Below are 15,659 nucleotides of genomic sequence, written 5' to 3' on the forward strand. Positions count from 1 at the left end.
GCATCATTTTGAACTTGGTTTTAATCTTTTCTGGCCCAGTGCAGGGTTTGAAATTAAAAGTGAATAAATTTCCAAGTGGGAGAATTAAAAGATTTACGAAATATTTGTTTTTTAATTTTGTCCAATCATTTCAGGGGTTTGTTTTTTTTTAGAAAAATTTAAAACCCCTGCTTTACAAATTTTCGGTGAACCGCAGATTCCTACCATGGACGTCATTTCTGGTCCAACGAAGAAGTTGTGATGGCAGTTGAGGAGTGGGTCAATGGAAAGGACCCTGACTTTCAGTTCTAGGCTGATTGCACTTGAACACAGTTGGTTTAAGTGCATCACACTTGAGGGCAATTACATCGATAAAGAAGAGGTGGATCTCAACTGGAAATAAGTTAGGCTGGTTACTTATTGACTCGCCCTCTTAGACCTACTCAACTGCTGTCACAACTTCATCGAAAATTTCTATTTATACCATTCAATGCGATGCACCGATTACAAATTCCGGATTTCGGTTCGGTTGCAGGGTCTTTTTTCTTATATAACTGGTACCGATATACGGTCCTATTCCCAATGCCAAAAAACGTTGATTTTCCCAATTTTTGAAACTAAAAATTCACCTGCCGAAAAATAGACCGCTGACATTGTAATTTACTCAAGTCTTAAACGTACGAGTTAACTAAAATGTTCACTTCTGGTATTAAATTGAACGTACAGATAATGGCAGTGCGCGAGTTGTAGAGCTACGAAGATTCTAGAATAAGCCTACGACGATTCCTGATGTCTCACAACAGCAAATATTACCGTAAAAAATTGTTTTGTTGATTTTTCTTCTTTTAGTTGAAATCATTTGCTGATACAATGGTAGAAAATTCCCAATTTGTGCAATTTTGACACTACCAGTGTGTAGAAGGAAACAAGATGTGTTTGTGAAACACAAATGCCCCCGATAATGGCCAATTCCGAAGATGGCCAAGGTCACAAGGGCAAATATCTTGGTACCAGTAGAAAGATCTTGTCAAAAGAAATGCTCATGTACAATATGAAAGCTCTAATATTTACCATTTACAAGTTATGACCAATGTAAAAAAAAATTTAAAGTAGATCAAATGCCAACGTCTAAAGGTTCAATACCAACGGAAAGATCTTGTAACAAGGAATACTCATGTGAAATATCAAAGCTCTATCTCTTACTGTTCAAAAGTTATTAGCAAGGTTAAAGTTTTCAAAAAGTAGGTCAAATTCCAAGGTCAAGGTCACAGGGTCAAAAATGTTGGTACCCACGGAAAGGTCTTGTCACAAGGAATACTCATGTGAAATATCAAAGCTCTATCACTTACTGTTCAAAAGTTATTAGCAAGGTTAAAGTTTTCAAAAAGTAGGTCAAACGTCAAGGTCACGGAGTCAAAAATGTTGGTACCCACGGAAAGGTCTTGTCACAAGGAATACTCATGTGAAATATCAAAGCTCTATCACTTACTGTTCAAAAGTTATTAGCAAGGTTAAAGTTTCAGACAGAATGATAGAATGACAGAATTACAGACAGGACAAAAACAATATGCCCCCCCCCCCCCCCCCCGATTTTCCATCTGGGGGGGGCATAAAAAAAACACTGAATTATTTTTATTTCTTAATTAATTTTTATAAACAAATCGTGATCTGTATCTAAATATAAATGTTCATCTAGTAACCATTTTTATTGGAATCAAAAGTAGTGTAGTTTGTAAACTTTGGTAGGTTTTACAGATTGTCGACAATCAAAACTAGTACACATCTATTTTATCACAATAATAATTTGACTCATAAAATTTTCACGATACTCATTAAATTTTCATGTGACTCAAGCTGCTTATAAACCATGAGTTCAGAACTCATCTTCAATAATTTCTAATGACAACCCTGATGATTCGGAACTGAACTATGGACTCGACTGTATTACAACTGACGACTTGAAATATAGACATGAATGGATTAATTATGTGTTAAAAGAAATGTAACAAAATTTATATGCAATTTCATATTCATTTTTAAAACATTTTTCAAATTTATTCAATTCAATATTCAAATTTAAAGGGAATATTTCAGCATAGAGTACTAGATACCCTCCCCCCCCCCCCCCCCCCCCCAAATTTTCTAAGAGCCCAGGGCGTTCAATAGGACGAATACGGTATTCATGAAATTCGGATAATCCATTTCTCACTAAAGTAACTTCTGATCTTCTCACGAGATTGAAATTATCTTCTCATGAATTGTTAATGAAAATGTGATCCAGAACTGGGCCTAAGTCTGTACTATGTCGGTTGAAATTGCACTTCTAAAGACAGCATTCAATTTGAACATTTATCTATTCCAAAACTCACAAAACTTTGCATGCATCCTGAAACTGGTTGACTGCATTTGGGATTTCTCCACACACCATATTGCGTTTTCCTTTAGCCAACAGAGCAATAGCAGTTTCAGCGGCCTCAATCCTGCATTACAAATAAATTATTAACGGCTTAAGGAGGTATTCTACATCGTCATAATCATCATGGCCGACTTTTTTTTAAAACATGGATGAAAATATAAATATCAGCAATATTTGTCTATTCAATTAAATAATTCTCGCCTAGCTGAGTAGCTCAGTAGGTTAGCATATCGACCACAGGTGCTTGGGTCATAATATATGAATACACATCTAACCTTATACATATGTAAATAATCAACAGATTTGATTATTTACATATGTATAAGGTTAGATGTGTATTCATATATTATGACCCAAGCACCTGTGATATCGACTGCTGAACTGTAAATCGCGTGTTCTGAGTACAGTTGGGGTTTTAAATTTTTCTCAGACCACTTTCAACTAAAACTGCATTTTTTGACTAAATAAGGTAAATTTTAACGTTTTTAATTTCGGAATGTTGTACATATCCTCCACTTTTCATCCATATCAAATATCTCTGGTGTAGCATATACCTCCTTAATGTAACATACAAATTACTCAGGTGTCTTACAACGAGATTCCTTGAAAATAAACTTTCCCAGTTAGACACATTGAGAAAACATTTCTCTCTCTCTCCGCTTATTCACAGACCTCCCGCATGAAACTTAGTGCAGTTTGCAGAAGACAACAAATCGACAATTGTTTTGCTGCATTATATTGCATTTTTAATGGATCAAGCAGCAAGCTTTGTTTGCATTTATCTCTATCAATATATCCCACCTCTCCTTGTCTGATGATGAACTTGTACCGGGTGTATCCATGTTCCTGTTTGTGAATAATACTTCGTGCAAAAATATTGTAAACCTTTGTGGATTTCCCGCCTTATTAGCCTTGATCAGCAAAGTGAAAATATGACGTACTACTCAATAATCTCTAAGCCTAGGGAAAACACGTTTAATAATGTGAAGGAATATAACAAAACATTTTTTATGAAATTGTCGGGCTAAGTACAAATATACGTTTCTTAATTAATTTTTTTCTTATAATAATAAAATCTCTTTATTAAAAAAAAGATTTGAGACTACTATACCAGTTTTAATACGTCATCTTCCTTTTTCAGGCGGCCATTAGAGACCTCGTGGGTCTTACAATTTTACAGTAAGATCAAGGTAAATATCATAAACTTAGACACAGTATTCACATCTGGCAAAAAGTAGAACACTAGATAATTTACATGTCATATTAGGCAAAGTGAACAGGTTTAACAAATTTTGGTGTAAACTATAATTTACAAAGAACAAAAAATAACATGGATCCTACTATTGTATACAAGTATTTATGCTTATATATCCCTAGTGACAAGCAAACGAATGATGCTGTACAATCGTAAATTTGAGTAATTCAAAGAATATTGATTGAAGAAGTTTTATTTTTTTTATATCGAAAACAACGCCGTGATTGGAAATACATTTTCTTTTACACAATGGATCTTCTACTCCCTCGTGCTTTGTTTCTTGTTGCAATATTAGAGTTGTACTCCTGACTGGAGTGTTTGTAGCGTGTAACTTTGTATAATTACTACAGACAGAGGCGGTTGAATCCCCTCAGTTAACTTTGAGGGCCTGGTAGTTTCAAAATATACAAGTATTTGATTACACAAAATATACAGATAATTGTGGAGACTACTTGCCTTTAATTAATTATGTACAATGCTCTTGAGCAATCGACTCCTACAACTCGATCAGCGCAATGGGACTCCTGGCTCTTAGAAGCTCAAGGTTTTGGATATCGGCTCGTGTTCGAATTTAGTAAAAAAAAAAAAAAAAAATACTTAAAGCTAGGAAAGGCTTGAACAGCCACATCTAAAGCTTCAAAGGAATTTATTAATTCAAATCTTGAAATACCTTTTATTCGCTTTACCAGCCGTCTGTCCAGTCGCTTCAGCATCAACTTGGTAACTGACTTGGCTTTGCAGCTTCGCTTATATTTATACTGAAGGTGTACAGTGCCACCTAACAAAAACATAATTATGAAATGCCGCAGGTACCGAAATAACTTTTCCTGGATTGTCTCATGTTCATAAACTGTATCACAGTGTGAGTGGAAACAAACAAGTTCTAAACTTCCTTCTTAAAATGGAAACTATCAGGGCTGAACAAGTGTCCATGAGTCTTACATAACAGAGAATGCTATAGGACATTGGGGATTACAAGTATGTTCTGTAGACTTGACTACAACGGTTATTGGTGATAGTGCAAATTGTTGCATCTATAACCCATCTTCATTTTACTGGAAGAAAGTGCTCACCTTTGCTGCTCCATAATCTGTTATCTCAATCCCAATTTAATTAGTATAAAGAACTCAACAGTTCTGTGATAATTCATATTTATTAGATTTTTCATCAAATTTGTTTATTTTGGATGTATGAAAATTTAGCTTCTTCGAATTGCGATGTTGAAAGTTCATAAAAATTTAAGAGTGTGACGAAGGGGAAATGTAATCTTTGATGAATTGAATAAAACTGATTATAGGTGGATGGAAATTGGTTTGTTTGATTATTATTAGCACTATCATCAATAATCAGTCTGCACACCTGTAATTATTCCAAATATCCAGGGTTTTCTGTTAGTAGGATCGCTTGTCCTGTACCAGTGTGGTAAAAATGCAGACAAGTGAATATTGCTAGGTACTGTGAAGTTTCTAGATTTAAAAAAAAGAAATGGAAAAACAAATAGATGTCTATTGTTCTTTTGATTGAATTAGGTCAAAGTGTGTGATTTCATTTGACAAGAATAATTACTGATCAAATTTGTGTAATTATTGCTTAATATGGCAATGTGGATGGTTTTTAATTGTCAATGTTGGTGTGGCAAAAATTCAGTCAATCCTCTGAAATGCATCAGATTGTCTGTCCAAAATTTAAATATATTTTTCATGAACACTACTTAATGACAATTGCTGATGCTTTTAACAAAACTCCATCTTTGATCATCTCTTGTCTTGGAGGTCCTTCAAAGAATGATTCTTCTGTATCACTGTCATTCAGACTCACCACCACCCACCTACCCTTCCCCACTAGTGTTGAAGCAATTGTCGCTCACAATTAAATGTCACTAGTAAGTGCATGCAATGGACTGTCATTGATAAACTTTTCCAGAAATGATAATCTCACCACAGCATTTGTTGTTGTTGCTGGTTTGTTTTGGTTGGTTGGTTTGGGGGGGGGGGGGGGGGGCTTATACATTAACTGTTACCGATAAACAGTATCATTCCAATTTTCAAATGCTATCAATTTTTTCCAATTGAGAAGCTAAAAAGTGTCCAGTGACAAACTGGTAAGTCTTGATAATTCAAGGATCACACATCGCAAAGTTTATGAAACATTGACTAATTTCTTCACTTCCTTTTAGATAGAAAGTAGAGGCCAAAAGAATGGTGCTTGTTAGTAAAATTGTGAATAGGGAATACTTGTTTATTCTTTAAAATGTGGTTTATTCAAAACAAATGCCATTAGTTGACATGAAAGGAAAAAATTTCCTATTTTGTTTTATTTTGATGCTATTATTCCCAATTGAACTGACATCATACTATTCCCACACAGTAATGTCAAATCGGTTGAAAATCAAAATCGATTAATGGTAGCATCAGTTGACTAACTTAGTGATTATTGGTCAATAACAGGAATTTTTTAGGGACTGTGGAGGGCTGAAATTCAGCCCCATTTCCAATGCTGAAAAGCAGGTGTTTTTCCAAATTGATACCTAAAAATTCCAAAATGATGGATGCTTTGATGAGAATATGCCATGAGGGGCCATCCAACCTCGGTGCCACTATGTTGCAAAAAAAAATTGTGACAGTTTTTTCTCTGCCAAAGACTTGAAATTAAAGCTTGTTTACGCCATCCACATTGATAATAAAATATTAAATGGTTAACTTTTTGCTTGTTTTTCTTATTTATTTGTTTGAAACAAATTTCCCAATTTCAATCAAATATCATTATTTTTCCCAAACTTGAAGGCCCCAGGACTCAAGGGGTTAAAAAAAATCCACGAATAATCAAATGAATTTCTCTTGAATGGGCACTAAATATTATACATACTGATAGTAGCTTAATTCATGTTTGTCTTGTCACTTAGGAAGAGGAAACATAAACAAGAAACAGTCATTAATCAAAAGTGTTTTCAAATGATTGATTTTGGCTTTGCTATCATGATGTTTTTATTTGTAGATGAATGCAGAAAAATTAAAGCAGCTACAAGAACAAGTTCGTATAGGTGGAAAGGTTTGTACACAGGATTTCTACTTATCAAGAATTTATATTCACGTTTGTTCAAATCATGGTCTTCAGGCAAGGATGGAAATGCATAGAATCTTTTGAGATCTCTGAAGAACAATGAGAAGATCGGGTATTTTTATGCCCCTGCCATGAAAATGGCTGAGACGTATAGAGTTACCCTTTTCCGTCATAATTCTGTTCATTATTAGGTCACCCGAGTCACTCAAGTGACCTATTGCAATATTGGTCTGCGTCCATCGTTGTGCGTTTACAATTGAACATTTATAACTTCTTCTTGATAACAATCATTCCAAATTCTTTTCAAATTTGGTATGAAGCATCTTTTGGACAAGGACATAAATTGTAAATTTCCAGACTCCTGCACCCTTTGGGGCGGGGCAAAAACATCCAAAAATTTACCCATTTCAATTAGTGATGTACCGATTGTCGCCGACTTTTGATTGTCGGTCGCTATAACTGAAACAATATGAATAATCGATTGTCATTTTGAAAATCAAAAATTGCAGACGTCGGTATTTTTTTTTTTAATAATACGAATATCCCTGCCGCAACTTATCTAAAATCAAAAATGGCTGACGAAGCTGAATCATCCGATATGATTGAATATTGTTTAACGTTTCTCTTGAGAATCTTTCACTCGCATGGAGACATCACCATTGCCAGTAAAGGCCTGCAAAATTTAGGCCTATGCTGGGCGCTTACAGTCTTTGAACGGGGGGGGGGGGGGGGGGGGGGGGGGGATCTTTATCGTGCCACACCTGTTGTGACACGGGGCCTCGGATTTTGCCTCTTACAACAAGCAAGGGGTAATGAGGCTCTATTCTAACCCAGATCCCATAAGAACAACAAAAGTCGAGAGATCTATCCCTAACTCGAGAAAATAAAATCGAAAGTATGAGATTATTAACTTCATATTTCTAATTATGATTTTGGACGTCTCCATATGAGTGAAAAATTCTCAAGAGAGACGTTAAACAAGATGCAATCAATCTAATGATTTTATTCTAATTAACTTAACATCTAGGGTAAATCATAAAGTAAATCTAATATATTTATGCCATAAATTCGAAATCGTTAAAATTCAATTATTTTTCGATTAATCGATCGAAAAGGTACATCCGCTTAATTCGATCATCGATTATTATTTTTTCCCCGATTGCCCATCACTATTTTCAATAATCTTCTCTACACCGCACATGTGTAAGAAAAACTAAATGCAGAGTGATGTAGAGCAGGAAGGCCTCTACCAAAATTGTTAATTTCATGATCCCAGGGGTAAAGGTTCTGACCCCAGGGCGGGGCCAAACTTGTTATATAGTGTTAAATGTTTATGTGTAAAACACTTTAATACCATTTTATATATAGTGCTATTGATGTTAAATTGAAATAGCCAGTTATTGAATGTGTGAATAATAAAACATGTTTAACTTCCTCTTGATAAGTACATTCCAATTTAGTATAAAGCATCATTGGAACAAAGGGGACATAAATTGTAATTTCTGGAGCCTTTGGGGCATGGCAAAAACTGTCAAAATTTATGAATTTTCAAAGATCTTATCTACAATTACACATGTGTGATAAAAATTAAATGCATAGTGATTTAGAATAAGAAGGCCTCTACAAAAATTGTAAATTTTATGATATCTGTTTGCTGTTACAGTATAAAAACTAACGGCATATTTAGGAAAAGCAGGAAAGGATGTACCAAAATTATGAATTATGCAACCTTAAGGTTTTAATTCTTGGGCAGGCCCAAATTAGTCATATCGTGCTAATGTTACATATATTATGTTTAGTCTTTCAGTAGAGGCACTTTCGAGGACATTTAAGTTATAAAAACACATCTTGTTATATACTGTTGCTAAATATTAGAATTTAGCTTAATAGATGTGCATAATAAGACTTCATAGCCCCTGGAATTTTTAACTTTTAACATATACTCAGGTGACCGATAAGGCCTCTTGTATTCATATTCAACTGAAATTTGGTATATAAATGCTGATTTGGTTCAAGTTTATTAATTTTTGTATACATGTCTGTTTTAGAGGGGATATAATATGGTACAGTGGTGTCTGTCTTTCCGTATTTGCAATTATAGACAATTGAGGGTCCTGATAAAATATTTAGGCCTTAAAAAAAATTTAATTACTTGGTTTTCAGGCCCACCTGCATCTGTTTTAACAATGCACATTACCCATTTTTATCATTAAACGAATAAAATAAAATTTCTCTCATGCATTGGTAAGGTGCTAAAAAAAATCCGGAAACCCTGACCGCATTTTAGAGACTCCCATCAGTAAAATCTTTGACAAACGTCTGGAGGATACAGACACGTGTGATCAAATCGCGTCATACATACATTTTGGTTTGAGTAATGGCGGCCCCCATATCTAGCCCGTGTTGTCGCCTTTGCCACGACTTTTTGTCTATTAAAAAACAAAGACGGACGATTTTAGTAGAACGTTTTGGGGTTCATGATCAACTTCTGTAGATAATCAATTATGTACCTCGCCCAAATGACGATAGAGGACGGTATGTGCTGGAATAAACTGAACAAACTCGGCAAAATTGAGTACCGTATCAAAACGAAAGTAGTTACGCTGAAATCTGAATGGCATGTTTTGGTATGTGATTTACGCCTTAAACACAAAGATGACATTGGCTTACAGCAATTATGCTCACATAAATAAAAAAATTGTTGTTTTCATCTGTCAACTCCATTATGTAAACATACACATGTAACAGAAATTATAATGTGTTATCTGATTCACAGGGTTTTGACACAATCTGAGCAGACTGGTATATATAGTATATATATGTGTCAAAACCCTGTGTTATAGTGCTGGTATATTCCCTCCATTATGCTTTTACTGTGCAGATGACACAGTTGAGCAAACTGAAGGGGTAAAAGCTGTAGGGCTAATCACCAGTTGCCACACAACAGAAAGAAAGTACAAAATGCAAGAGAAATAAGAAGAGAAGGAAACAATGTTCTTAATTTCTTTCAATGTTTATTGAGCACTGGATTAAAAAATGGGAGTTTTGAAATAAAAAATTTTTTAAAAATCCCTCTGGTTATGAGGAAAAATGATAGTCCTCCCTCCCTCATTTAATTTTGACAAAACTGGCCTGAGAACCAAGTAATTAATATTTTTTTTGGCCTTAGATATTTGTCGAAAAAGTTTATGGACAAATAATGTAAAAATCACCAAAGTAATTTTTTGGTTGTGTATAGTGAGTATTTCCACATATTTTTGAATAAGAAAATTCTATTAATATATCTTTTAAATACCCACACACCATAACTCATCATTTGGGCAACCTAAGTTGATAATCAGGTCATGTAAAGCTGTTGGGGTGGAAATGACCAGCATGAATATCAAACCCAGGTGATACTTGGGTGACTGCTACACATACAAAATTTCAATTTTGGGGAAGAAATTCACTATATTTAAAAGAAAATTCATGTTCATCAATTTCATTTACAGGGTACTGCAAGGAGGAAGAAGAAGGTTGTTCACAGAACTGCAACAACAGATGACAAAAAGCTACAAAGTTCTCTCAAAAAGTTGTCAGTGAACAATATTCCTGGCATAGAGGAGGTATTTTTCTTGTTAATAGACATAAAAAAAAAATTAAGCATATGTTTAACAGTATTGTACTCCTGCTATAGTTATTCTCGAGAGGGATGTTAAACAATATTCAGTTCAGTAATGGGCAGAATAAATCCAAAGACCAGCAGAAATCAATCACAAAGAATTCAAAGATATAAGAAATTATTTACAGAAAAATATACTAATGAAAAAATTACTAACTACAGTATGTCTAATCAAAGTTCACAAAAAGTGCTCGATGCTGGTTTACCGTCGAGCTGAAATTCACACACGAGAATATAAGCTGTCACAAATTGGCCATGGTCCAATCGAATCCCCAGATGTAAAAGTCCAATTGTAATTCTATAGAGTGCTTACTACCACAAAATTTACAGTTTCTTTACACTGAAATGAAGCTTTCAGACCTTACATGATTCTTTACATTGAACTCTGGCAATAGAAATAGGACGTCTGCTTGTTTAGAATATTGCCTAGGTCACAAGTCCAAATGTATTACACAACAATACATCATGACAGTATTGGCCTTGATGTTAAACTAGAGCAACAATGGAACTGGAAGTGTTCAAATCTTGTGGTGGGTCATTCAGATATAGATTCTACGCACAAATACTTGAAGTTGATGTTAAGAAGATGTTGGGAGTAACAGTTCTTCATTGACAATATGTACAGTATATATTTGCATATAAATCGACCCTCGTATAAGTTGGGGACCTGTTTTCCAGAGAAATTTTAGGAATTCTGCATTGACCCTCTAAGTCGGAGTGAATTTTTGATCAGATTTTCTGTCAACTCAATACCTATTTTCTAGCAAGAGTTGTTTTTCTTTGATGTATATTTATATTTTTCTGATTTTTGATCCATATTAAATACACTGAATTAAAACAAAAATAAGTTTACTGTAATTCATTTTTTTGTCTCTTCAACACGACAATTGGACCTATAATTTTACATTTGATTTGATATCTGAAATAGAAATTTAGTAATAATATGCTCGGTGTCATGAGTATGGGCTTTTTTTGGTAGCATTTGTGCACTCAGAACACATTTTCTTTTCTGATACTACATGTATATGATTGCTGAATATAAGAATTTAGCTTAGATATGCAGAATAGGAAAATTATTTCATTTCCTTTGGCTAGTGATACTTTTAACTCGGGATAACCAATATGGCCAGTGGACGTTTAATCTTTAAAATGTGCAGTTGTAGAAAAAAGATTTTTGGAAATTTACAATTTATGTCCCTCTTGTCCCAAAGATGCTTCATACCAAATTTGAAAAGAATTGGAATGGTAGTGCAAGGAAGTTTAAAATGTTTAATTGTTCATGCGCAACGAACAATGATGGAAGCAGACCATTTGTAAGGTGACTCAAAACTTACATCCAAATGATATTCTAATTTACTCGTGTTTGAGAACCATATCACTGTGACATCACAATTTACCGAAAAGCTATGAAGTCGCAGCTTACTACAAGACAGGTGACTTTTGATGGCTCGAACTTGATCTCTTGAAGTTGAATCACAGTTTCAAATTTTTTCCTATATAACTAAGAAAATTTACTCTCAATCATTCAATCACTTCGATTGACTTGACAATAAGACAGCAATTCGAGGATATATTTAGTGACATGCCAAAGAAACATCGTTATTCATTGTACTTCTTTTGTGGTACCTTGACACTATTTTTCCTCCAATGACAAAAATGAAGCAGACATCGAACTAATTTGTGACCCTTAATATGATCTTTTGACCAAAATTAAGGTCACTAATGGGGGGGGGGGGGGGGGACAGTTCAGAATATTTGTCCAGGCAATTTTGTGAATAAGAAAAGTGAAAGAAAATGGGGATTGCTTAGTATCGATTTCAAAACTGAAATCATTCTCGTCTCAGGGATCAGAGTTTGAAGAAAAGCACTCAATGCATCAACAACATACAATTATTTTGTCATGTTAAGCTCAGGTGATGGTTACAGCCCATAGGTCTCATTTAAATTTGTTTATTGTTGGGGTTTTTTTTCTCATTTTTCAGGTAAATATGATTAAAGAAGACGGTACGGTGATCCACTTTAACAATCCAAAAGTGCAGGCCTCTCTAGCTGCCAATACCTTTGCAATTACAGGACAGGCTGAAAACAAACGTAAGTGCACTGCTATTTCTCCACAACAAATTTACATTCTTGTGTGCTACATTGATATTGTTGATGAACATTTTTCCTTTTTATTAAGCTTATATTGTGTTTCATAATAAACAATTCAGAGACTAAAGTTAACCAACAGAAAAGTACTGAAATAAATTATTATTGTAAGCGACACAGAGGAAATAATTTTAATCAACTCTCCTTGAATAAAGAGAGGTTTTTTAATTCGTCAAGGACCTATCTGTCATTGTCTAACTTCTCCGGAGCTAATTACAACCATTTCAATGTATAGTTTTCACTCCAATGGAAAGAAAAGAAGAAATAGTAAAAGTAGGGTATCTCTGAAAATTTTCTCGTCTGTTATTGAAATGACAATAATTAAGTTAGCTGCAGAACAGTATCTTACTGATATAGTATACAGATTCAAATCAATGTGCCAAGAAATGAATTAGTAAATACGCCATGTGGTTTGGATAACTTAAAAATGGTCTATGGTCGGAGAAATACTTTTATTCAATTTCAAATGTCAGAAGAAGTCACAAAGGTCAAATGTGTTTTGGGATTGTAAGACATGCAAACTCAAAAGGTTATTCCATTCACAGTCTTAAATTTTGTGCAGGGCAGGTAAGATGAAACAAAAACACTAAATTTGGGGCCATGTCAGAGATCAAAGATCATAATAGCACATTATTGACTTAAGCTTAAGTAAAAAAAAATCTGTAAGACTTTTTCAAATAGCAATAAAAGCTTTTGAAAAAGTTTTTTCTATTAAAAAATTGTGATTTTAATTTTTGCAGAGATCGCTGAAATGTTACCAGGAATCTTAAACCAATTAGGTGCAGAGAGCTTCAGTAGCTTAAAGAAACTGGCCTCCACTGTAGCAGGTAAGTTTATTCAGCATATGATATTCAGAATATAACGAATCTTTATAACAACTATGCATGTGCATACATCCTTATCAGTTTGCTCCATCTCAAAGTCTTGAGTTAATTGAATTACATTTATAATTACAGCTTCTGGTGACAACAAGCAGTCCACAGATGACATTGATGAAGATGATGATGGAGTCCCAGGTACACTGTTTTACCAGTGCACAATATACAGATACATTTTGAATTTTATCATCCATAAGTATGGATGTATCGTGGATGAGTTAATGGATACATTTGAAGCCATGAGTGTTTTACCTATTAATTTATTTAAACTGGTGGGGAAATGTTTGTCAAATTCCTTTATTTTATCACCATAAACAGTGAACCTTGTAAGTTTTGCTAAATAAGGATTAAGTGAGTGATTGAAAATCTATTAAGTTACGTGCACAACAGTTACCACTTTTTAGCCGAGTTGCAACGAAGTTGAACTCGGCTATTGGTTTGGTGATGCGGGTGGGTGGTTGGGCGTCAACAATTGGTTTCCGGATGATAACTCGAAAAGTTACAATCTAATCAAATGAAACTTTGATATATTGTTGGGTACTAGGTAAGGAAGACCCCTATTGCTTTTGGAGAAAAATTGTCAAAGGTCAAGGTCACAGTGACCGAAAATAGAATGAAAATTTCAGAAAAATTTGGTTTCCGGTTGACAACTCAGAAAGTTTAAATCTGAATCAAATGAAACTTTGATATATTGTTGGGTACTAGGTAAGGAAGACCCCTATTGATTTTGGAGAAAATGGGTCAAAGGTCAAGGTCACAGTGAACAAAAATAGATTTAAAATTCAAAAAAAAAAAAAAATAGTTTCCGAAGAATAACTTGAAAAGTTTTAATTTGAATCAAATGAAACTTGGTTATATTGTTGGATACCAGCAAAGCAAGGTCCCTATTGATTTTGGAGAGAAAAAGGTCAAGGTCACAGTGACCAAAAATAGATTGAAAACTTCAGACAAATATGGTTTCTGGACAGTAACTTGAAAAGTTTAAAACTGAAATTAGTTCTTCACAATTATAAATAGGCCACATCATTCCTGACTTTACAATGTATCCCATGCAATTCGGCTTATGCACCCCTGGGTGCATATATTGATTTTTTCCTTTTTTATTTTCAGAACTCGTGGAAAACTTTGATGAAACATCTAAAGGAGAGTGAAACTGATGTACAAGATTTTGTATATAGTGCATGTACATTTTGTCGGTTTGTGATATTGAAGTTACTATCAAGTGTGAAGCGAGGCGTATATTTCCCAGCCGTAATATATGTACAGTTCCGTATACGATGTGTATGTGGACGTACATCCTTTAAACAGTCAACTGCCATTACGAATGACTTGTATCTCTTTATTTCATTATATGATCAAGGGCACTTGGAGATCAGATGACTTAAATTTGTTAGCCCTAATATGCTATATATTTATTTCATCTTTTTATCAAGTGCAAAACCAAATAAATATACAAATTTCTCCAACCTTGTTTTTTTTTCTACTTGCGCTGGAAATCGGCTTGTAAATGAGCTTCTCTGATCAAAATTTTTTCTGTTTTCAACAACTTTTCACAATTTCAAAATCTCTAGAATCACATGATCAATTTCAACCAAAATAGCTACAATATATCTTCAGATAGATGGGATTGCATTCAGATGTTTGGTCATGTGTCTAATACCCATACCCAAGAGTAAATTGTGCAACAAGCTTTGATTAAACGAAATCACGCTTCTTTATAGTTCCCTTGTATACTAGTACATTTGAAAAGGAAACATCCCTCAGCTTAGTATTCAATTTTGAAATTTCAATAATACCTGCTATTTGCATTGTGCCTGGACTCCTATATCCATTCTCGGAACATTGAACAAGAGTCCTTGGCTTATGATGGTGCATCATGAAATCTTGCAAAAATTGGGGATGGCATTGGGTCGAAATGTAACCGTTCAGTCGGATATTTTTTCGACCGATTAACGAATTCATCTAAAAACAGCATGACAAGTGTTTTGATAAGTAGTTGTGTACGTGAAGGAAAACGCACTCATGCAAGAATATGTTTAAGAATTCAAAATGTTAACTTTTTGCAACACCATACGTGGAATTGTAAAACCAGTAAGCAGGATCGCGACACTCGAGAGGACGCATTACGCTAGCTTCTCTTGTAACACCTCTGAGTAGAGAATGATAAAATAGGTGTACCTTTAATTAACAGCTGTTTTAAGGCAATACACAACGTCTAATCGAGTCGAAGACATGAAATCAATATAGTCTCAATAAGTATTA

General features: G+C 34.3%; 2 protein-coding genes across 7 annotated transcripts in view; one reads left to right on the top strand and one right to left on the bottom strand.

The window, feature by feature from the left end:
- The window catches only part of LOC125668576 (protein HGV2-like), a 32,887-nt gene extending 29,531 nt beyond the window's left edge, over positions 1-3,356 (bottom strand). For all 5 annotated transcript variants that reach the window (XM_056162931.1, XM_056162930.1, XM_056162928.1 and 2 more), the window contains exons 1-2: positions 3,197-3,356; positions 2,349-2,459 (exon numbers count right to left, since the gene is read on the bottom strand). In XM_056162931.1, coding sequence (XP_056018906.1) covers positions 2,349-2,459; positions 3,197-3,237 — 152 coding nt within the window. In that variant the 5' untranslated portion in view covers positions 3,238-3,356. The remainder of the gene's footprint in view (positions 1-2,348; positions 2,460-3,196) is intronic.
- Positions 3,357-3,463: 107 nt separating this feature from the next.
- On the top strand, positions 3,464-14,863 carry LOC125668575 (transcription factor BTF3 homolog 4-like). 2 transcript variants are annotated; one of them, XM_048902857.2, is made up of 7 exons: positions 3,490-3,585; positions 6,645-6,698; positions 10,202-10,315; positions 12,354-12,462; positions 13,260-13,346; positions 13,476-13,535; positions 14,508-14,863. In XM_048902857.2, exons 2-7 carry the CDS (start codon positions 6,645-6,647, stop codon positions 14,546-14,548), a joined length of 465 nt encoding a protein of 154 aa, XP_048758814.1. In that variant the 5' UTR covers positions 3,490-3,585; the 3' UTR covers positions 14,549-14,863. The 2 variants fall into 2 exon arrangements, with proteins under 2 accessions (XP_056018907.1, XP_048758814.1); XM_056162932.1 differs by having other exon boundaries at positions 3,464-3,585; positions 13,476-14,863.
- The last annotated feature ends 796 nt before the right edge of the window (positions 14,864-15,659 follow it).

The sequence above is a fragment of the Ostrea edulis genome, chromosome 4 (assembly GCF_947568905.1).
Source record: "Ostrea edulis chromosome 4, xbOstEdul1.1, whole genome shotgun sequence".
NCBI lineage: Eukaryota > Metazoa > Mollusca > Bivalvia > Ostreida > Ostreidae > Ostrea > Ostrea edulis.

Bases quoted from the DNA above. Each gene is read 5' to 3' on its own strand.
- LOC125668575 (XM_056162932.1), top strand. From the start codon at position 6,645: ATGAATGCAGAAAAATTAAAGCAGCTACAAGAACAAGTTCGTATAGGT. The intron at 6,699-10,201 runs GTTTGTACACAG...TTTCATTTACAG, and splicing joins AAGTTCGTATAGGTGGAAAG to GGTACTGCAAGGAGGAAGAA. The intron at 13,347-13,475 runs GTAAGTTTATTC...TTATAATTACAG, and splicing joins ACTGGCCTCCACTGTAGCAG to CTTCTGGTGACAACAAGCAG.